At 42.3% G+C, this 23,265-nt stretch overlaps 1 protein-coding gene across 1 annotated transcript in view; it reads right to left on the bottom strand.

The window, feature by feature from the left end:
• Nucleotides 1–20,062, bottom strand: part of prickle2b (prickle homolog 2b) — a 139,271-nt gene extending 119,209 nt beyond the window's left edge. Inside the window, exons 1-2 of the mRNA XM_084173707.1 lie at nt 20,006–20,062; nt 19,237–19,322 (exon numbers count right to left, since the gene is read on the bottom strand). Of these exons, the coding sequence (XP_084029833.1) occupies nt 19,237–19,322; nt 20,006–20,047 (128 nt within the window). The 5' untranslated portion in view covers nt 20,048–20,062. The remainder of the gene's footprint in view (nt 1–19,236; nt 19,323–20,005) is intronic.
• Nucleotides 20,063–23,265: the final 3,203 nt, after the last annotated feature.

Below are 23,265 nucleotides of genomic sequence, written 5' to 3'. Positions count from 1 at the left end.
AGAGCATTATCACACAAGGAAGGAAGGGAGGCACAGGGAGGGAGAAGCCTTTGAACAGGGGAGAGAGGGGAATCATGGTGAGTCTGAAAATAGCCTGATCATTTGTGGTCTGACACAGAAGGCGTCTGATGTAGCGGATGGATCCACAGTTCTGAGTAGAGAGGCCACTTCAAATAGCCATAACTTCCAGGGTGCAGAGAGCACAGCTATCAAACAGTATCCGCTGGCTTGATCATCAGCACTAGAGGCTTGGCTATAAACACACACAGGCCACCACAATAACCTGGCTGTCTGAGAACATATACCAAGGTCAATCAATACAAAAATCAGACTGAAGGATGTACAAATTAATAGCCCCCACCCAGGTATTGTGCAAGTACAAAAGGCCTCAACAATAGGTGGGTGAACAGCTAGGAAACAACGTTCTAGGAATAGAGGAGTCAATTATTACACTTTTGTAATGGTTTTGAAATCAACATTGTCATACGCCCCATAATTTTGCACTAAGGTGCTAGGTAACAGAAAAACACAGACCAAACCATTGTAACAAGGTTGTATGGGAGCAATAGCTATAATGTGTAGGAACTTTTTGTTTCTTTTGACTTTTGTAATAGCTGCCATGACGCAGTACTGTAGCTCTGAAATCCCAGCGGTTCTTAGCCAAGCACACAGACTGCATAGCCTAGCTAAAGACCCTGAAGATCACTTACAGCTTTCTGCCTGAACACAAACCCCTGAGCAGCCCCTCTGAAATAATATTATGATTGTGGCCCTTCGGGGCCCATTTCCAATACAGAAGGACTGTGGTATATTGGTCTCTCCCTCATCATTAGAACCTACTGGAGTTCACAGGTGCTGGATGCTCCAAATCCAATTCCAGCAGGCCAGGCCTGATGACTGTCTCAGTGATGAGGCTGCCTGTACTGGGCCATGGTCTTTGTGGGTGTACAGACAGACTCTTTGTGTTTGGGCAGAAGGCCTGTCCACTCTCCACTCAATTGTCTCACGGCATTAATCAGCCCCGACAGTCCATCGTCTCAGGCTAATATATGCACTGGTTTCTCCTAAGGCTAACCCAATGAGGCCTGAATGACATGCACACATGCACGTACACACACACACAAAAGCCGTAGTTTTAAAGACTCCATTGATTGACAAATATTGATCCTAGTTAGTAAAAGAAGGAATTGTCACAGTGAGTCGCAGTAGAAGAGAAGGCTGGGGCCCAGCTTGCTGCTATGTATTCCATTCAAATCGGCACCTTCTGGCCTACACACACGCACATATACACAAACACACATCAAACAAACATTCTCCTTGTAGTCCAAATTCATTATTCATTGGAAATGTGCACAGCTTGCCTAAGTTTGAGCATTTACAATTCAAACAGGGCAGAGGCTGAGTCTGCATTGAGAGAGGCTGTGGCACCAATCTACATACAGGACGTGCCTGACTTACCAGAAGAAGAGAAGGTGAGAGACACAGAGAAGAAGAGGGAGGGGAGGGAGATAGAGAAAAAGGAAGCAAGAGAGAGAGAGGAAGAGGAGGGGAGGGAGAGTGTGAAACAGCAAGCAAGAGAGAGAGAGAGGAAGAGGAGGGGAGGGAGAGTGAGAAAGAGAGATTGAAATAGAAGAAAGAATCTCTAGCTGGTGGTCTGCATAACTGAGGCTTCACGTGATACGATGTCTGTCACATGATGTCCCTTGCTGACATAGACGGAGGCTGAGGCCTTAACAGTCACTATGCGATTGCTTTGCTACCCTTACAAACCTGGACCCCTGGAACAAAGACACAGTCTCTCTCTCTCTGTGTGTGTGTGTGTGTTTTTGTGTGTGTGTGTCTACTGGGACATCGCAGTCTCAGCCCTCAGTTGATTGAGATGGATTTATTTTAGATGTAATAATAAAAGGTTAAGTTTGAGACAAAGATAAGGCCACTGTTCCTCTCAGGAGGACCAGCTTCACATTTACACAACACAGACATTCATTAAATGTTTACATTTTAGTCATTTAGCACACGCTCTTATCCAGAGCGACTTACAGTTAGTGAGTGCATACATTTTCATACTGGCCCCCCTGGCCCCCCGTGGGAATCGAACCCACAACCCTGGCGTTGCAAGCGCCATGCTCTACCAACTGAGCTACACGGGGCCAACAGTCCCTACAGGCCAGACAGTCTCTCTGGGGCTCCCATAGACATCCATCAAAACACACTGAACTGGACCATATAAATGGATAGATACACAAGCTGACAGAAGACGCGTGTCAAGCATCAACTCTTTAACAATTAAGATATGGAAACACCCTCCTGATATGGAGGCACACACACACAAACCTTTGGACGTCCCTCTGTCACAGGACGAGATCAGGCATCTAGCACCTGCTCACACCCCCAGCCTGTACAGAAGTAAGATCTTAATTTGAGCCAGTTAACAGGAAATGTTAATTATTATGTGGATTATAATCAATGGACATTTTTGTAGGGGTTGATTCATTTTTCATAAGGGAAAATCAAGTCTGAAATTTCAAAGTGGAAATTACAAACTTCAGGAGCCTTTTTAAACCTCAAATACACTATATGTTCTCCTGCAACTGGCTGATCAAATTAATATCCTACATCTGTACCCCACCCTACCCCAGAATGACACACACACCGAACCCCAGAGATGAAAACTCAGGAACACCTCGGACAGGAGAGGAGCAGGACAATGTCACAGACCCCATGCCTATCCTTCTCAAATATACAGACACCTCCCCTGCCAGCACAACCCATAATGACCCTACATTTAAACATATCACGTTCACTCTTCTGTGTCTATCTGAAGTGAAAGGGAATATTTCGGACCTCTCAGCCCAGAGTGGATACCAGTGCAGGAACCAGCTAGAACACATGCATCATGGCTCTGGATCCAGAGTCAAAGTCAGCCTCCCTAGTAAAACACATTAGGAGACAAACAAACACAGGGATTCTGATCCAAACCAGATGGCCAGATGCAGCAACAGAGTCTGGTGAAATGCACTGTGAAACCCATACGGGCCAGCTGAGGTTAAGTCACTGTTTATAGGTGGTGTCCCCACACGACATGACAGGGGATTCCCATCCTGCGGTGTACAGGACAGTTTTCCATAGGTCACAAAATGCCTTTTTATGGCTAAGGAGCCACCCCTTTAACCTAAACAGTTTACATTTTACTCAGCATACTTGTATACAGCATTAATTATATGTCTATTTGGCTTCAATCAGCAGACATTAAAGAGGCTAAAAGAGGAAGAGGAGGATTTGAGTAAGTAAATAAATAAATAAATAAATAAGACCAGGCCTGCTCGTTAGAATCAAACGAGAAAGAAATTCCACCCCAAAAAGACTGATAAATATGTGAGCCTTTGATCTCTGCCCTAAATGAGCAAGAGCCGCTCTACAGAAAGGAATGTGTGATGATATAGACTGAGGCTTGCTTTACAGAGAGGGGTTTAACTGAGGTAAAGCTAACCTAACTCTAAAAGTATGCAGCACAGCGCCATGAGTCAAGAGCACAGACCCAGAGTCCAGGGGACTATTAGTCTGAACATTCAGCAGTCCAGGTGTTGACAGCTTGAGGAAACGCTTCACCTCTACTGTATAGAAGAAAGTCTGATGAAGATTTAGTGGAAAGGTAGAGACATTTTGTATAATAAGGTTTAAACAAGGGTAAAGCATAAATAAGTGTCACAATGCTTTTCATACTGTATCGTGCAGTAAAATATTGTCAGCATCATTCGGTATCTGTTTCTCATAACATTGGATTTTTTCTGTATGTTCATGAGAATGGAGACTGGGATGGGTTTCCTTCAATATTTTACTGAACAGAAAGCCATGTTCATCACTTGCTTTGTAGCTGAAGTAGTTTATTGTGAAACATACCACTGGATTATAGGTATACTAGAAACTATGGAACATTCACAACATTGCATGTGTCTGACAGGATCCAGCCTGGTGAAATGTAAACAGAGTCCCCCTGGCCTGGCCTGCCTCTCTGTCCACTGTCCTGTGTGTGAGAAAACCACAGAGCAGAGGATTATGGAGGGGAAAGGGATTTGTTAGTTAAAAGCTGACCTCTGACATTGATACAACAGTCTTTTGATTTGCTGGATGAGGGTGTTCTGTTCTCTGGTGTGGGCTTTAAACGCAAGCTGTCACTTAAATAACGTCATTCTCTATGTTTTGTCTGAGTGTCAACTGGATAAAGACGGTAAATCCCTCCCCAATGGGATTGTGTATGGTTTGTTCTGTTCGCGACAGAAAGCCAAATAGACAGTTGTCAGATTGTTGGTTTGTTTGAAACTGCCAAAAGCATAGAAAGTAATGTTCCACATTAGTGACACCACATCAGGATCCAGCGAGAGGGTGGAGGTTTGAGAGTGATGATTTCACAACTACGATGTGGAACCCCTCCTCCATAATGTGCAATGATGTCTCAGTCCCCAGTGAGCCTGCAGTATTTAACACATGACAACCTGAATATTCACCATATCACTGTCCTGGGTCAATGGCAGTGTGGTGGTACTGACCTTACAATAACCTGTGATGCCATGGACTGATAGATTCTGGTCGTTAGATATGACATCTTGTGAACAGTCAAAGCTAATTTGAACACTTTCAACATCAAATTGAGTGAAAGAAAAACGCTGGCCGCTAGCTCAAACTACAAGGATATCAGGTTGAGAGATAAATCACTGAGTGGCATAAAAATGAAAAGGGACCTTACTTGTTAGTTATATAGTCTCCTATTTCACAAGACACAAGGTCCTAAACTTTTGAAATGTAAGGCATACTTTATGAGTTCAACCATTCTGTGACTCTGCTACACTTGGAAAGTCCAGACAAACTGTGGGTCATTTATTTACATACCAAACTATCAACCCCTCAACAGACCAATAAAGGGTCTGGTTTTCATTGTTAGATATTACTGTTGGAGCTAGGAACACAAGCATTTTGCTACACCCGCAATAACATCTGCTAAATATGTGTAAGCGACCAATACAATTTGATTTGATTCTGCATTGTTAATGTCTAATTTCAAGAGGGGACCCTTACCTGATGTCAATTACTTGAAATGGAAAATACTCTATACCTCACAAAGTGCTTCTTTCTTAGAACTTTATGGCTTATCTTTAAAAAAGATCAAGGTAGAAAAAATGTATATGGTTAGTTGAAGCTTATTTATATGAACTCAATCCAAGTTCCTCACTCAGCCTCAGCTTTATAGCAATGCAGTGAGCTTGATCAAGCCAACACTGAACAGCAACACTGAGCTGTTCTCAGATGTGCAGTATGACTGACCAGATAAATAGGACAAAACAAGCTCGCTGGAGTCGAAACCAATTCAATTCACAAAATAGCTATTTTTCTCTCTCTCGTACAGCCTTCCTTCCTCTAGCTGTTAATCTGGTTGTGTTGTATAGGCCCTGCCTGTTGGCTCTCTGACCATTGTCACCCTAATAATGGTAATGGCTCGTTATTCTGGGCTGGCTAGTTGTCAAGGAACCAGCAGACACCAGCAGTCACTCACTCTTGCTGGAGCAAGAGTTCTGGTTTCTTGTGCAATAATTCTCCTTTAGGAATGTAGGATTTAATAGGGTGATGAAGACTTGAATCTGATATTGGTAAGGCCTACAAAATGAACCCCACATTGTGCTCATTCTGAAATATTCTTAGCACTGCCTCCCATCTCCCTCTCTCTACCGCACGCACACACACAGCCTTTAAAACATGTTAAATCCATAAACATGGTGTAGAATAGTCTTAAAAGTTTCATGTTTTCTCAAGTTTCAGGTGAAAGACCATTACAGGGCCCAGTGGTGCCATTACTATCAAACTGAGTTACACTGGTTACACTCAGCAGTGTGTGTGTGTGTGTGGGGGGGGGGGTCCCCACGAGAATTTGAGGTCCCCACGAGGAAAGAAGAACATAACTAGTGTGTGTGTGTGCGTGTGCGTGTGCGTGTGTGCGCGCGGGTACATGTTTGTGTGTGTATCAGTGTGTGAAGGAGTGTGTGCATGTGTTTGTGTTGGCCTGAATGTCAGGGTGTTCAGGGTCCCTCGTGAGGACATTTCCCACGTCCCCATGAGGACAAAGGCTATTTGAAGCTTAAGGGTTAGCTTGTTAGGTTTAGGGTTACAATTAGGGATAGGGTTAGAATTAGGATTAGGGTTAGTGGTTAAGGGAAAATAGGATTTTGAATGGAAATTAATTTTAGGTCCCCACGAGGATAGAAGAACATAATGTGTGTGTGTGTGTGTGTGCGCAGGTACATGTTTGTGTGTGTGTTAGTGTGTGAAGGAGCGCATGTGTGTTTGTGTTGGCCTGAGTGTCAGGGTGTTCAGGATCTCTGGAAGCCATGCGTCGTTCCGTCTCTGATCACAGGAAGCTGGCAGTACCTCAGACCTCCTATTAGAGCCCACTTCCTGACCTCTCCCTCTCCTTTCAGATGGATTGATAAGCAGAGCCCAGAAGGGCAGAGTGGCTACTCTTTCATCCATGAAACACAGGGCTCTCCAGCATCCTCCTGGCTATTAATACACACACACACAACACATCCAAACAAGCACACACACACACAGTCGCACAAAGTATGGACACACTCAAACACCTCAATATGTATAGCCAAGAGAAAAAGGCTTCTGTATGCACAGAATGATGAAGGCTCTTTGTGGTCTCTATAATAAGCCTCCTCTGTTTTGTTGTTGAGCTTTGACGATATCTGCGACTGCGTCACTCATGGATTCTGCTGTGTGCTTTGAGTCATTGTGAGCTGTGGATGTGATTGGGACCAAAATAACACTTCGCCCACTCCTCAGATGATGCAGAAAACGCAGTATGCAGAGCCTGAGCATGAGGGAATAGACACAGCCTGCAAGACATTTTGGGCCAGATACAATCAAACCTACACACCAGAACATGTTCATTTTAGCTTATAAACATTAATTTATTACACCACTTCAAATGTGATTCAAAATGTAATCGCGAAAGCACAATGTGATATACCACTGTGCTGGTTAGATTGAATTCTACCCTGGTCATTTAAAGAAAAATTCTGAAATGGGCGACAGCATCTGCTTACAGCTCAATACGCTGCTAAAGGCAACCAATAACCAGTCAGTTGGCTAAATCAATAAACCAATCAAATACATCAACACTGACTGCTGTGTCATCAAACCACTTTTTTTGTGGCTAAACAAAAGAATACTGCTCCAATGGGATTCAGTAACATATAATGGAAATAGGAAATGCCATAATTCTTTGTCCCAGAGAGGGAAAAATCTAAGTGAAAGTGTGAAAATGTCTATTGTTTTGTCTTTTAGCCACCCGACTCGGGCCACTCTTCTGATTTGTCTATTATGTTGATTATATATACATTATATGGATTGTTTTTTTTAACAGAATGGACAGTGAGAAACTAACTTTCTGGCCACATCGATTCTGAAAATGCCAGGCGATAACGTCAGATACAACACTGACCTCTGCTGGTGACTCTGGGCTAGAGCTGAAATCTATCTTAATACTCTAAATAACAACTACAAATGTAGAGGTGGTGTCCCAGCAATCTCATCATCCTACATAAAATGACTCATCTGAGTTCACCAGAGCAGAGTAGGGGGACTCTAGATGAAGAGAAGGTATAAGTTAGACTGCTGAATGTGCCAATAGTCATGGGAATGTCATGGGAAGTTCACATGAGAGTTTGACATGTGAGTGGAGATGGCTGGTAATTAGGTGAGGGGACATAGATGGAGTTAGATACCACCACAGCTGTGTGGTGTGTGTCTGGTGTATCTTAGCCAGTGTGTGTGTGTCAGTGTGACAGCGTTGGCTTCTGACCCTGACCTAAGGGACACACAGATCATAACTGCGTCTCCTGATGTTAACGGGAGAACATGTGAATGAACAGTGCAAACCCTAAGAAGTGTGGGCGAGTGGGAATTGTAGGCTGTAGTACGTAGTGAATGTTAAGTCAGTGTGGGGCTGACGGCTGTGAGACTCCCCCCTTTATTCCAGGTGACAGTTCATTGGCAGCTCTGGCTGCTAAGCCTTCATTAAGCCAGGATCAGCACCAGGGGAGACGCAGGCTGAATAAGCCCTCTGGACTCTAAAGCAGAACAGAATGCTGCCTGCATGGCTGGAAACTACTGGGGATGGAGCTCTCAGGCAAATCCAGGGTTTATTCACATCAAGGGGGCGAGTGCATTGATCAACAGAGCCTTTTCCTCCTTTCAGAGTGGAACAAACATGTAAACAGCAGCAGCAAGGTTTGTATGCAAATAGTTTTTGAACAAAATCATGAGGACGAATGTTTTCCTACAGGAATGTAAAGTTAAACTAACAAGGACAATCAAAGTTACAAATCGATGTTCAGAATACCAAATGCACTTCTCCAGACATTGGGATTCACTTGCCCTCTCTCTCTCTCCTACATACTGTAGATAAGCTGGTCTACATCACTATCTAGTGAGTCTGACTTAATCCTCTTCCCCAGTCTTTCTCTGGGTCAAAGAGGGCTTTTCTGATGCCTGTCTCTGTCTCTGTCCAATACCCAGAGTGCTTGGCACCTGTTCAGTATGACCTCTAATAACAGTCTAGGGAAATAGATGGGGATCAGACTAAAGCATTAGACTTAAACTATCAAATGAGACACAGAGAGATACCCCTAGTCTGGCACAAGATGACTATGTTTTTGTTCAGGAATCAGCTGTCGAACACACACAGTGCCATGAGGACCATCTCTACTGTTTGTTAAAAACATTATGTAATTGCAAGTCACTATTAAGAAATAATAACACAATAATAAACGCTGGGTGACTGTTCCATTCTTAAACATCCATATTTGATATCTACTGCTGCAAACTAATTGCCCTTCGGGACAAAGGATATGTACTCCAGTCTAATCTAATGTATGAGACATGTTCGCCTCCTTGTGGACAAACAGAAGTGTTTCACCACTGAGACAGTAAACACAAACAACTAAGTGAAAGTGGAGAATAAGGCTCCTCAGAGCTTAAAACAAGATTTGGTCCCATAGAATCAGATGACAAGGAATGTTACCCCCAACACTGAATATAAAAGGTTTTGAAGATCCCAGAATGAAAAGCACCTACTCAAAATGCAAGTCATCACAATGCCGAGTCAACACAAAGAGAGCCTGTTTTGGCTTGTGACTTCTGGGCTGTCTCTCTGATTATGTGGGTTTTCTGGCACTGGCACACTGGAGGTTGCCTCCACTCCACAGCGTCAAAGTCAGGGTAAAGAGACTACTTCTGTTGTCTGCCAGGGCCAAGACTTGAATCAACAGCACTTCAATTTGGCTTTTTGGTTGTTTAGAGAACAAGATGCACAAGTAGATGGGTTGTAGGAATGTCAAGCCTTATACACTCACACAATTATAGTGTAGTTAAAATTTGCACAGCATACTGTAAAAACATAACATGATACTAATGACTTCAGACTTGACTAATGACTTGAATTTCTGTTAGGGAGTGAACGTTATTTATAAAAAGGGTTACATGGAGAAAATCGTCCCTCTCAGAAATTAAAATGGATGGCCCTCCCTTCAGCAAAATATATTTTACCTAAACCCTCCCTGAACGCTTGAAAAAAACAAGTGACCCTCCCTTACACCCTAAATAATAATTAAAACAAAGTGGATAGCAGAAAACATGTCTACCATTTACCCTCACTTCTTGGACAGACCAGAGCCTTAGATATGCAGTTTTATAAACTGTTCTTCGTCCTGTAAGCATTACATGGCAACGCAGGAATTATGATAGCGCACAGGGCTACGGGCCAGAAGGTTGTGGGTTCACAGACCACCGTGGACAAGAGTAGGGGTGGAAAGATCTCTTTTATAGCAAAAACATTGTATGAATCTATCATCGTATTTGCAGGTCCGAGAAAAAAATGCCTTTTATAAACATTTCATGCAATTCTACATAATTTTTGACATTCGCAGAATATTTTTTTTAAACCACACTAATTACTGAAATTACAGGCTAAGGAATGGACAGATAGATAGGCCTATGTGTTCATCTTATCATATTCATGGTTTTCATATGTACGTTTTCGTGGAACGGTTTCATTTCATTTTTATAATAACATCTTCGTATCTCAAAATCATTGTCAAATGGTTAATCAACATTCTATGCAAATCTAAATGAAAATGATACAAACCTAAAAAGTAACTTCTATTACCATTGCTAACTATGTAAAAATAGCCTATAAAGCCAACAAATAAAAACATTGCAGCCTGCAGGTAGAAAATATCCTGATAAAAATAAATATCCTATAAATCACATTGGCTATATATGGCCTGTCTGCAATGAACTTGAAACATTGTATCAACTATTAACTTGGGTCTGGCCTGAAGCTTCTTGCAACATTGCATAAAATGTTCTGGGCCCTCAGAGTTTCCCGAGCCAGTGAGCTCGGGACAGACACAGCTGTACGCTATTTGCGCAAGGGATAAGAAGTAATCAGGTAGGCCTATTTTATGACGTTTCCACTGGATCAGAGCATGACATTTGTGGTTATCGAAAGCGAGAGAGCTGGAAAGAGTTTTCAAATACATTGAGGAATTATTGTCATTCTCAATGGATGTAAAAACAGACTTAATTTGTTTGCTGTTTGAGGTGAAGAAAACATTACTTTGAGAAGCTCCACAGCTCATTAGTGTTGGTGCATTAAGCCAATCAGAAATACGATCAGATCCCCAAATGGGCACATTTCTATGCCTAGATTTGCATGCTGGCCAGGTAGCCTATAGGCCTACTTATATGCGTAATCAGGTGCTTGTCCTTACTCAACACTGACAGGAGTGCTCCAAACAAAAGATAATGACTAAATTGACAAAACTCCTAAAAGGAATTAAATAAACCAAAACTTGTTTCTCACAAGTGTAGCATAGGTTGTGCGCTCTGCAAACATGTCCACACCGACAATGAGAGCGGTAAAAAAACGGGAATAATAATAATATATTGAATGCATTAACAGACATTACCACAACCAAACAAACATTGTAGATTAGAAATTATAGGAATTAACGGTAAATGTACTACTGGTGATATAGGTAATGGGGAATTGATAGACACTAACAATCAAACACAAACTATTCACACAATGAAGTTATGAAACAATGAATGTGCACAAATTGGCGGGAGAAAACGCATTTTTTAAAAATCAGCTTTGGCAAAAAAGGTAGTTGTATAATTAAGAACAGTGTTTTGCAGGATTCAATAATTGGAATTGTAATAGTTGTTGCCCTGTCCCTTTCTCTGCGATTGTCATTCTAATGGAATCCAGAAAGAACAAAACCCTGTCCTCAAACATTTACATCAAAAAGTGCAAAGTTATGGGCAAAGACACAAAACATCCACATCAAATTGTAACTTCCATCAACGTAATTGTCTGCATCACTTCCAATCCCCCATATCTTTTTTTCTCTCGCATATATAATATATATATATATATATATATATATATATATATATATATACAGTGGGGAAAAAAAGTATTTCGTCAGCCACCAATTGTGCGAGTTCTCCCACTTAAAAAGATGAAAGAGGCCTGTAATTTTCATCATAGGTACAGGTCAACTATGACAGACAAAATGAGGAAAAAAAATCCAGAAAATCACATTGTAGGATTTTTTATGAATTTATTTGCAAATTATGGTGGAAAATAAGTATTTGGTCAATAACAAAAGTTTCTCAATACTTTGTTATATATCCTTTGTTGGCAATGACACAGGTCAAATGTTTTCTGTAAGTCTTCACAAGGTTTTCACACACTGTTGCTGGTATTTTGGCCCATTCCTCCATGCAGATCTCCTCTAGAGCAGTGATGTTTTGGGGCTGTCGCTGGCCAACACGGACTTTCAACTCCCTCCAAAGATTTTCTATGGGGTTGAGATCTGGAGACTGGCTAGGCCACTCCACGACCTTGAAATGCTTCTTATGAAGCCACTCCTTCGTTACCCGGGCGGTGTGTTTGGGATCATTGTCATGCTGAAAGACCCAGCCACGTTTCATCTTCAATGCCCTTGCTGATGGAAGGAGGTTTTCATTCAAAATCTCACGATACATGGCCCCATTCATTCTTTCCTTTAAACGGATCAGTCGTCCTGGTCCCTTTGCAGAAAAACAGCCCCAAAGCATGATGTTTCCACCCCCATGCTTCACAGTAGGTATGGTGTTCTTTGGATGCAACTCAGCATTCTTTGTCCTCCAAACACGACGAGTTGAGTTTTTACCAAAAAGTTCTATTTTGGTTTCATCTGACCATATGACAGTCTCCCAATCCTCTTCTGGATCATCCAAATGCACTCTAGCAAACTTCAGACAGGCCTGGACATGTACTGGCTTAAGCAGGGGGACACGTCTGGCACTGCAGGATTTGAGTCCCTGGCGGCGTAGTGTGTTACTGATGGTAGGCTTTGTTACTTTGGTCCCAGCTCTCTGCAGGTCAATCACTAGGTCCCCCCGTGTGGTTCTGAGATTTTTGCTCACCGTTCTTGTGATCATTTTGACCCCACGGGGTGAGATCTTGCGTGGAGCCCCAGATCGGGGGAGATTATCAGTGGTCTTGTATGTTTTCCATTTCCTAATAATTGCTCCCACAGTTGATTTCTTCAAACCAAGCTGCTTACCTATTGCAGATTCAGTCTTCCCAGCCTGGTGCAGGTCTACAATTTTGTTTCTGGTGTCCTTTGACAGCTCTTTAGTCTTGGCCATAGTGGAGTTTGGAGTGTGACTGTTTTGAGGTTGTGGACAGGTGTCTTTTATACTGATAACAAGTTCAAACAGGTGCCATTAATACAGGTAACGAGTGGAGGACAGAGGAGCCTCTTAAAGAAGAAGTTACAGGTCTGTGAGAGCCAGATTTCTTGCTTGTTTGTAGGTGACCAAATACTTATTTTCCACAATAATTTGCAAATAAATTCATTAAAAATCCTACAATGTGATTTTCTGGATTTTTTTTCTCTCAATTTGTCTGTCATAGTTGACGTGTACCTATGATGAAAATTACAGGTCTCTCTCGTCTTTTTAAGTGGGAGAACTTGCACAATTGGTGGCTGACTAAATACTTTTCCCCCCCACTGTGTGTGTGTGTGTGTGTGTGTGTATATATACATCTATACACACACTACTGTTCAAAAGTTTGGGGTCACTTAGAAATGTCCTTGCTTTCGAATAACATAAAATAACATAAAATTGATCAGAAATACAGTGTAGACATTGTTAATGTTGTAAATGGCTATTGTAGCTGGAAACGGCTGATTTCTAATGGAATATCTACATAGGCATACAGAGGCCCATTATCAGCAACCATCAGTCCTGTGTTCCAATGGCACGTTGTGTTTGCTAATCCAAGTTTATCATTTTAAAAAGGCTAATTGATAATTAGAAAACCCTTTTGCAATTATGTTAGCACAGCTGAAAACTGATGTGCTGATTAAAGAAGGAATAAAACTGGCCTTCTTGAGACTAGTTGAGTATCTGGAGCATCAGCAATTGTGGGTTCGATTACAGGATCAAAATGGCCAGAAACAAATAACATTCTTCTGAAACTCGTCAGTCTATTCTTGTTCTGAGAAATTAAGGCTATTCCATGCGAGAAATTGCCAAGAAACTGAAGATCTCGTACAACGCTGTGTACTATTCCTTTACAGAACAGCACAAACTGGCTCTAACCATAATAGAAAGAGGAGTGGGAGGCCCCGGTGCACAATTGAGCAAGAGGACAAATACATTAGAGTGTCTAGTTTGAGAAACAGGCGCCTCACAGGTCCTCAACTGGCAGCTTCATTAAATAGTACCCGCAAAACACCAGTCTCAACGTCAACAGTGAAGAGGCGATTCCGGGATGCTGACCTTCTAGGCAGAGTTGCAAAGAAAAAGCCATATCTCAGACTGGCCAATAAAAAGAAAAGATTAAGATGGGCAGTCTGAGATATGGCTTTTTCTTTGCAGCATCCCAGAGTCCCCTCTTAGATTACTTCCCAAGCAAAGTCAGGCTCTGAATGTCAAAGAAACTAAACAATGATATCCCCATATGCATCAGTCACATCTTTCCCAGGTATTTTACAGCTTGTTTCTAGCATTAAGCATCGCGGACCAAAGCGCTGTTATAGATCACTTTATATAATGGATTTATTTTTCTTAAAAATCTTAAGCTAACAAGGGGTAGGCCTGTGCTTTTTGCCATTTTATTTAATAAAAAGGTAGGCCTATGGCATAACCTCTCATACCCCCTAAATTCGAGTCTTGGTTTTAACTTAACAGGCCTTCACTGACACTGGTAGGCTATTTAAAGAGTGCAAGGTGGGTGGAGGAATTGACCGACAAAAATCTATGGATATAGCAGCCTGTAACCTAATTTCGTCTGTCAAACAGAAATAGGCACCAACACAAAGCCCTCTTCTTGTTAGTCTAAATAAAATAAAGACGGTTGCAATACTTGAATTTGCCTGTTTCAGCACCATAAACTGTCCATTTCCGATTGATTGTGCAGCGGCTGCTGCTGTTTCAGCACCTAAATGTAAATTACTCAAATCTGGCTTATTGTGAGGTCAATAACTCTGATAAATACATAATGGGCAAGAAACATATTGTTTTTCATAAAATCTATTATAGTAGTAGCAAGCTATCAAAGTTGACCTCTGGTCCTCCTTCTCATCTTGGCGCTCTCCTTTCTCAAATTGAACAGAACAAAGGCTATGTGAATTCTTTGGACTAGGCCTAATCAGATATTATTTTTGGAAGAAACCTTTGACTCTCTTCCTAAAATGCCACCGTAGCCCTACACAGCACAGCCATTGGTTAAGCAGTACACAAAAAAAGTTTTCGATCCGCAAGAGCAGAGCAGGCAGATCAGGGGAGGGTCATATAATTACAAATTACATGACCCTCCCCTGGACTAGATTTAAAAAATACTAAACCCTCCCCTTGACTGAAATTGAAAAAGTATGACCCGCCCCCATTTTCCTCCAGGTAACCATTCTGTAAATTTCAGATACGTCCCATAGAGAAAAGAGATTATAGCCACACTGGACCAGAGCAACCCAACACATGTGATTCCTGTGACTGCTTCTCCCCTTACATGTACCAAACAATATATATAATTTCCCCTCTCCGGGTAGACCAACACAGAAAGACCATAAAGAGCAGCTCTGACAACACAATATGTCAATATCACTGGGGATCAAAGGAGAACGCTGGATAGGAGAGACACTGAATAAACTAATAAAACAGGCTCTTATCTGAGGAGGGGTCCTTCCACAATGACCTCTGTTTGCGTCACATGGGGTGACTTTTAGATGCAGCTAACCCTGGCTCATCTCAACTTTTAACATGCCACTCCATTGAAATTCACGAGCCGTCCGATTGGCCCTCTGTGTCTTAGCGGGATACCACATGCTTCCCCCTTTCCGTGACCACCATATCTAATCGAAAGTTTTTAAAAAACGAATTTCAACCAATCAAAGACAGCCTCTCCCTCTTGAGCTCATAGAGAGGCCTTCAGAGAAGCAACTGATCTTGGCTCAGCCTTTGATGCAGAGAGTGAAAGAGAGCGAGAGCGAGAGAGAGAGACAGACAGAGAGAAAGTGAGTGTAAGAGAGAGCGAGTAAGAGAGATAGAAAGGGAGGGGAAAAAGAGGGAGGATAGGCTGCCAAACCTGTCAGAGAATCTGTAAAGGTCAAACTATGATTAATATCAGTGTTAAAGAGTTCTCTGGGTTTGTATTATTGCTGAGCAAAAACCCTCAGGCATTGTCAAAACACAGGCATTTAAAATTGGACCCTCTTAAAACGACAAACACAAAACATTCAATTTACACGATAAAAAGCCGCCACAACATTTGCCTCCTGACCTAAATGAGTGTTACCATGCGGCACAGATGTTGCTGCTTTCCACTTCAAAGGCAACGGGGAGTGGAGTGGAGGAGATAGTGATTTGGTCCAATAATTACCAGTAAACCTCTTCAGGGCTTTCACTGGAGGTTGGCATCTATCTCCATGCCAATACTGAGACTACAGAGAAGAGAGGAACAGTGGTAAATCCAACAGGCCTATTGTGTGGTGGTGGCCACCAGGGTCTCTCTTCCCCCCTCGCCCTCGTAGTGCTGTGGCCTCTTCAATACTAAACTGAGATGGTCCTTTTTAAAGGGCCATTCATATGCCAAACCAGGCTGACAGTTTTATTTGACTGGGCTGCTTGTTAACATGCTGAATAGCAGGGCTGGCCTGTGTTATGCAGATCAGATCGGGTTACTGTGAGGACAGACGTCAGTGGGCTTTCAGGGCGCTCACTGAGGCCGGGTTAAAACTCAAACCCAAACCCCAACCACCCTCCCATCCCCTCCATATCCCCTCTACTCTGATTTTACTCCTACTTGGGTTTCAGCTTAGGCCTTGGTGCATACAAGAGCAGGCTTTGTCCAAACTGTACTGCAAATACCACGACTAACCTACTGTACCACGTGAATTAAGGTACTGGCAAGGAGAAATGACTGCAAATGGGAACATTTTCCAGAAGTCACAGTAAAATTACTATAACCTGCCCTAGTATTAACTACAGGTCAAGTGTTAACATTCAAGCACCATTATCATTGGCAGTGGTGCGCCAACTTGCCTTGGCAGCGCGTTGGGCGAGTTATTGAACACAGCTTTAAAACACACCAGTGAAGAGTTAAGTGGGTCACACAATCAGGCTGATCAGATATCTGCTCTCACACAGTGCTCATGTTAATAAGCTCTGTAATGAGTCTCATTAGCACAAAGAAAATCAATCAAGCCAACGGCTAGCATTAATAATTCAAAGGAGCGCGTTGCGCAAGCTAAATCCACTCCTGTCTCCCCCTATCCTAGCCTACCCTGCCTAGAGCTGCCAACTCTGGTTACACAGTTACACTGGCTCTCTGACAAACTGCCAGTAGGGTTAGTAATGTGCAGCTACTGTTCATCAGAATTTATTGCCATTATTGAAAAGATGGATAGATTGAATTGGTCTGAAGCCAGAGGCAAATCAGACCAATCCCCTCAATCAATACAACTAGGCATACAGTAGTCTATTCAGAATAGTGTAGCTCACAGTAACTCATAACATATTACTGTTTGCATACATTGCTTTTCTGAGAACAAATCATGCTATATAAAAGTGACATAAAATCTTAATGGCGTTTTCCTTAGTCAATCTTTTTCAGACGGCAGACCAATTGTGATTGGTCGGATGAAAGCTCAACGGTGGTGAAGAATCTGGTCAGTAGTAGACCTCAGTCATTTTAAATGGATTACACTTGACTGGGCCTTCAATAGAACCTGAATGGGACCAGCCAACACAGTAAAACCACTGCAGAAGAGTAGGCATAAAACCCCAGGACACCAGCTTAGAGGAAGCTTCTTTTTATAGCGCGGAAGAAGGAAAGAAGAAAAAACTTGCTCAAACTCTTCCTGATATCTCAAGCTCCTGAATATTTAGAAAAGCATAAATATTTTAGGGAATTCTGACATACACACGTTTAAGTGTAGGGAATGGTAGGGGGATGTGGGTCTCAGCGCTTACTTAGCCCAGTCCCTTTTACTGTTAGTTATTCATTTCTGAGAGTTCAACCCAGTTCTTAAATGGCCTGGCTTTCCTCCAGACTCACACAGTGCATGTCGTCAAAGAGGGTGCTGCTGTGCAACTATTTCTGACATCAGCAACCTTTAAAACAGTGGCTGTTTTAAGGCTGTTATAGAGAACCAGATTTAGAAATAAAAGAAAAATAGCCCAGTCCCGATCGCAACCCACACCAACCATGATCATCATCAATAATGCCCCCAGGGAGACAATTCAAGGTCTGATTATGGCAGTCTTGCAGGTCCTTGTGTTGACTTAGTTGTTTTGACACTCTTAGTTAATAAACAGCAGGGTTGATCTAGTAGCCTAGCTCCAGTACTGTATGTACTATGTACGCACCTACCTTCTCCGATTCCCTAATCTCCAACACTGAGGTCAGCTAAAGTCCACATTCCAAATAAAACACCCATATCTACTGTATATCAATCGGCATGAAAACATGCTTTCCTGAGAACCAGAGAGGGAGAGATTGGTTGGAGCATTTTCTTTCCAGGAAGGAACAAAGGAGTTCAGTGATGTTTGTAGCCATAAAGTCCCCCATACTATTCTAGCTTCTGCACACAAAGCAGAGTTTTCAAGACCCGTCTGTAAGAAATGTCTGCCGTTGGGTCAGTTTGTCGGGAAAAGGTTTACTTTTATTGTGGCACTGCAAACACAGGCAATTAAAGGCACATTCCAGAGGTTGGCTGTTGCCCTGTAATAGTTTACAGAATGGAGGCCTGATGAGCCTCTGCCTAGCCTGGCAGCCCCTCCTCTCCTTTCTCATTGTAGATCCTATTTTACAGACAGATCAGGCTTGGCCTTCATTAGGGCTGCTTACATTGCTGATACAGAGGACTCTTTATGTGAACGTGTCTTTTTCTTGGAAGAAATGAAACCATCATGTAGAGGTTAAAGTTATTGCTTTCAATGATCGATGAGTCCCCTGATTTAACACTGAATAGAGCTTTTGCTTGTCATACCCAGTTTTAGTAAAAACTCTTGTAATAAAGTTTGCAAACACACAGTTCAACTCTTTTAAACAGTTCTGGAAAACTCATGTTGTCTTAATATATAGCCTAATAGTGAATCAAACCTAAACACAACACAGCTTATAAGTGCGGCATATCAAAGACTACCCTACGCTCATTCCTTTCACTCTAAAACAAATACAAGTGGAGTGTGTGTGTAGAATGACTGCTTAAATATCCCATAATGCATGAATGGCTTTTTTAAAGTAAACTGTTTTGTTAGGGCACACAGATCCTGAACAATGCCTTGATATGCATGGCTGAGTCCATTAAAAACCTTAACACAGGATGGCTTCAGTAACCCTCACAGGTGTCCTCCAGACCAGTGATCTTGCAAAGGAGGAAGTGTCCACTGCCTCAAACTGGAATAGAGATATGGTCCATACTATTCAAGAGCAGTATGTATTCAGAGTTTCCTCAAGATGTTTTCTCAAACAACGAGCAAGCACTATTCCACGGTACCAACTACCACCACTGAAACTTTGAACTGATACTGACTGAAGTTTTTGGCAGGGAGGGGGTGGAGACATGCCCTGCAAAAGTAAGGGTAAAAATAGACAATGAGAGAGAGGGTCCCTACCTCCATTTGTGCAGAGTGAAGCCGGGACACTGGTCTCCACACACGTTACACGGCTGTCCCCTCTCTGGTGCCTCAAGGGTGTTCAGCTAGTGACAGAGAGAAGAACCAATACATGATACCTCCTTGTATCACTCATCTCTTCATCAAACACATATGCTGTCTCTCACATGACAACAATTCACATTGGGACAGAGTGGGTTTACAGATGACCTCGAAAGGCCTAGAAATATTGAGACATTACAATGACATCAATCCTGGTGCATTAGGACTACTCCCTTTGAGTATATGACTTGGGCCAAATTCCCCCAAAAAGAGAAAATATGTTGAAAAAAGTTAGCTTTCTGTGCCTCTTTCTAGGAGCTCATAAATCCAGAAGTCAGCATAGTGATGCCTATAGGTAATAGAGGGAAAACACTGATGAAACAATGAACAGAAAGGTTTAACAAAGTATGCGTATTGGCATAGAATACAAGCCAACTATTCTTACATCAGCGGGCCAGTTAATGTGATTTAATTAGTCTTTGAATTGTACTGGTGGATGCGTTATCTTTCCCCAGCAGATGTCACTTCCCCCAGAGCAACGGTGCAAAGAGGAATGCACTGCTTTGCCGATTGAGAAACCAAGTCCACAGACTGCATTTACACAGCACAGTGTATCTGGAAACTGGTAACTGATGCCGATGTCGCGTGCGCTTCATGTAACCATCGTTTTACTACATTTCGGCAAAAACGTGGGATCCTATGAAAAACTACAACTTGCATCACTCACCGTTCTGCTGTATTCTCTCTTCTTGGAGCTGCGAGTGAACATGATAGTCTTGTTCCAGGACAGTGGGAAGAGAACTGAGACCAATAACGCAAAAGGAACACTTGGAGAGTGTCCGCGCACGTTCGTAAACAAATCTTGGCGCTCGACTTTCCTCAAACAAACAGAAAGCCCTGCCCTCGCGGTCCTATCCCGTTACCCCGTTTAATTCATGAATGAAGGAGCGCGGTTTCCGGATACTCCAGCTCCACCGTATTGCCTCCAATAGAAGCCGCAATTTCTGCGGACTATAGTAACCTTGACAGTTAAATAATGACACTTTACACTGTCATTATTAATTATATTTATAAAAGTAAAGTTTTATCCATACTCACTACATTCATTAGGCTACATAGAATCAAAATGTAAGTGACATTATAAGTGAATTGTCAGAGAGAGTATTTTTCGGACATTTGGAGGGCACATAGAGAAGTGTTTCTATCATATAGGCCTACAGTATGAAATAAGCTAAACAGTAGGTCAACGTTGGGAAACTTTCTTTGAATCCTTCATGAGCTTTTCCTATGCTAATTTTTCACCATCAGACTGTAACCAAGCCAACAGAGAAACGCCCCTTGTCAAACACAGAGCTGAGGACTCACTAAACTGTTTTGTTTCTCTGAGTGCTAAATCACATTTGGTCAGAAATTATACATTTTACCCCCATTTGTTTGATGAAGTGTCCGACTTTTTCCTCCAACTCTGGGATTTCCCATTTCAATTTCTTGTGAGGTAATGCAGGCAGAGTTGGCTCTCCAACAAGTGCTTGCCATTTACCACCAGAGAAAAGCTTTGCAGCAATACCAAGACAGATAGGCAGGCTCAATGCACTCAAGAGAGCTTTGAGTCCCAAGGCCTTTCCTCTCAAAGGAGAATTCTTCACAGAGAGCAGAGCCATGTTAAGAATATCCCTGCAATAATCTCCATGCTCAGGGCTCTATTCACTTTACTGGGCTATTGTATATCTATTTCTCTTACAATTCATTCAAAGGATGGTATTACTGCCTAATATATTATACAACTCCTTGAATTCCCCTTTGGCTTTTCTCTATCTTCAACATGCTCATGTACCACTCAATACACTACATTTCTATGTTCTTAACTTGCTTCACTTCCCACAATGTTCAGACATATGTTTTCAACACTTTTGAGGTTGCAATACTATGAAGAAGCAGCACTGAGGCACAGATGATAAAATAAAGATAGCCAGAGCTGTCTGTGTGTGAGGAATCTCTCTGCTGTGAACTGTGACCTTTAGTCTTCCTCACAACTGTGGACTAAAACATCCACAATGTTCCACATCAGCAGGCTCTATACAGACAGAGAGAGATAGAAAGAGAGAGAGAGAGGTGAGAGATTTTTAATTTTTTAATTTTTTAATTTCACCTTTATTTAACCAGGTAAGCCAGTTGAGAACAAGTTCTCATTTACAACTGCGACCTGGGCAAGATAAAGCAAAGCAGTGCGATAAAAACAACAACACAGAGTTACATATGGGGTAAACAAAACATAAAGTCAAAAATACAACAGAAAATATATATTGAGAGAGACAGAGAGAGAGTCCTGCAGAGGAATAACTTAACCTCTGTCTCACACATACACGCACACGCACGCACACACACACACACACACACACACACACACACACACACACACACACACACACACACACACACACACACACACACACACACACACATGAATGTCCACACTGTTTAAGTGTGTACAGAAAGCAGGAGGCTAATCAAACCTAGTGTAAGTTCAAAGCTGTGTGTAATTACCCAGGGGAGTGGGAATGGTGGTGGGGGCTGCCCTACAGGGTATTTTATCTGCCACTGGGTTTACAATAATCCTGATGTCATCTAAAAACAGGAGGATCATCATGGCCGGGGTGTCTAATAGTGGCCACCTTTATATTATTCAAAAAGACACATGGACAGGTATTACACCAATGGTTAGAGATTATTAGGGCTATGTTTGAAATCAAAGGAAAATCTATTTTTTTTCCCATACTTATTTTTCCCAGTGAATGCCATGAATTTTTACCTCACATTTTTCAGTGTTCAGAAATATATTGTCCTTGGTATAAAGGACCTATAAGGACTGAGGTCACTGCTTTAATCTGTGTGGGAAGGTCTGGGAATACCAACCATGGCATTTAGTGATTTGAGCACACACAGGCACAGACACAGACAGAGACACAGACACAGACAGAGACACAGACAGAGACAGAGACACAGACACAGACACAGACAGACACACACAGACAGACACATACAGACACAGACAGACACAGACAGAGACACAGACAGGCACAGACAGAGACACAGACAGAAACAGACAGACACAGACAGACACAGACACAGACAGACACGGACAGGCACAGACAGAGACACAGACAGACACAGACAGACACAGACAGAGACACAGACAGGCACAGACAGAGACACAGACAGACACAGACAGACACAGACACAGACACAGACAGACACAGACACAGACACAGACACAGACACAGACAAAGACAGACAGACATAGTGTGTGTGCACACACACACACACACACACACACACACACACACACACACACACACACACACACACACACACATCTGATTCTACATGAATGTTAGATATAAACTGTAGTTCAAAATGCTAAAAAAAAACAAAAAAAATGGAATAGAATCTTAAATTGATTCTAAATATACCCTCCAGTACAAGATGATAACCTGACACAGTGTAACCTATACATAATACACACAAAACACGTATTCCACAGTGACAGGGGACTCCAACCACTCCCAGCATTAAATGTGCTCTGATAAATATGAGCATGCAGTCTGCACAGCTCCACAAGGTTAGCTGAAGGAAACAGCTACACTTGCTCTACTGCATAATTCAGAGGTAACTCTCTCTCTGCACTGCTAAAGGGAGGCAATGTCAAAGCTTTGCCGATGGAACACTGCATACTAAGGTGGTTTTAGTACCGAGTCCACAGAGGGGTTATCTGTCTCTGGCAGTTACCACTTAGTTACCATGGCACAGGCCTCTGGTTGGTGATACAGGGTGCAGTGATGCTGAACTCACCCGAAGGGCATGAGGCAACAGTTCAGGTGGGACACTGCAGGCTGCTCTAACCCCAGGCTAAACACTTTACCTGGATAACTATATAAACCCACTAATTTAGCAGTCTGTTCCAGATTGAGTATTGCCAGAGGATATGAG

The sequence above is a fragment of the Coregonus lavaretus genome (genome assembly GCF_964263955.1).
Source record: "Coregonus lavaretus genome assembly, chromosome: 12".
In the NCBI taxonomy this organism is placed as follows: domain Eukaryota; kingdom Metazoa; phylum Chordata; class Actinopteri; order Salmoniformes; family Salmonidae; genus Coregonus; species Coregonus lavaretus.
This window is presented reverse-complemented; position numbering and strand designations above follow the sequence as displayed.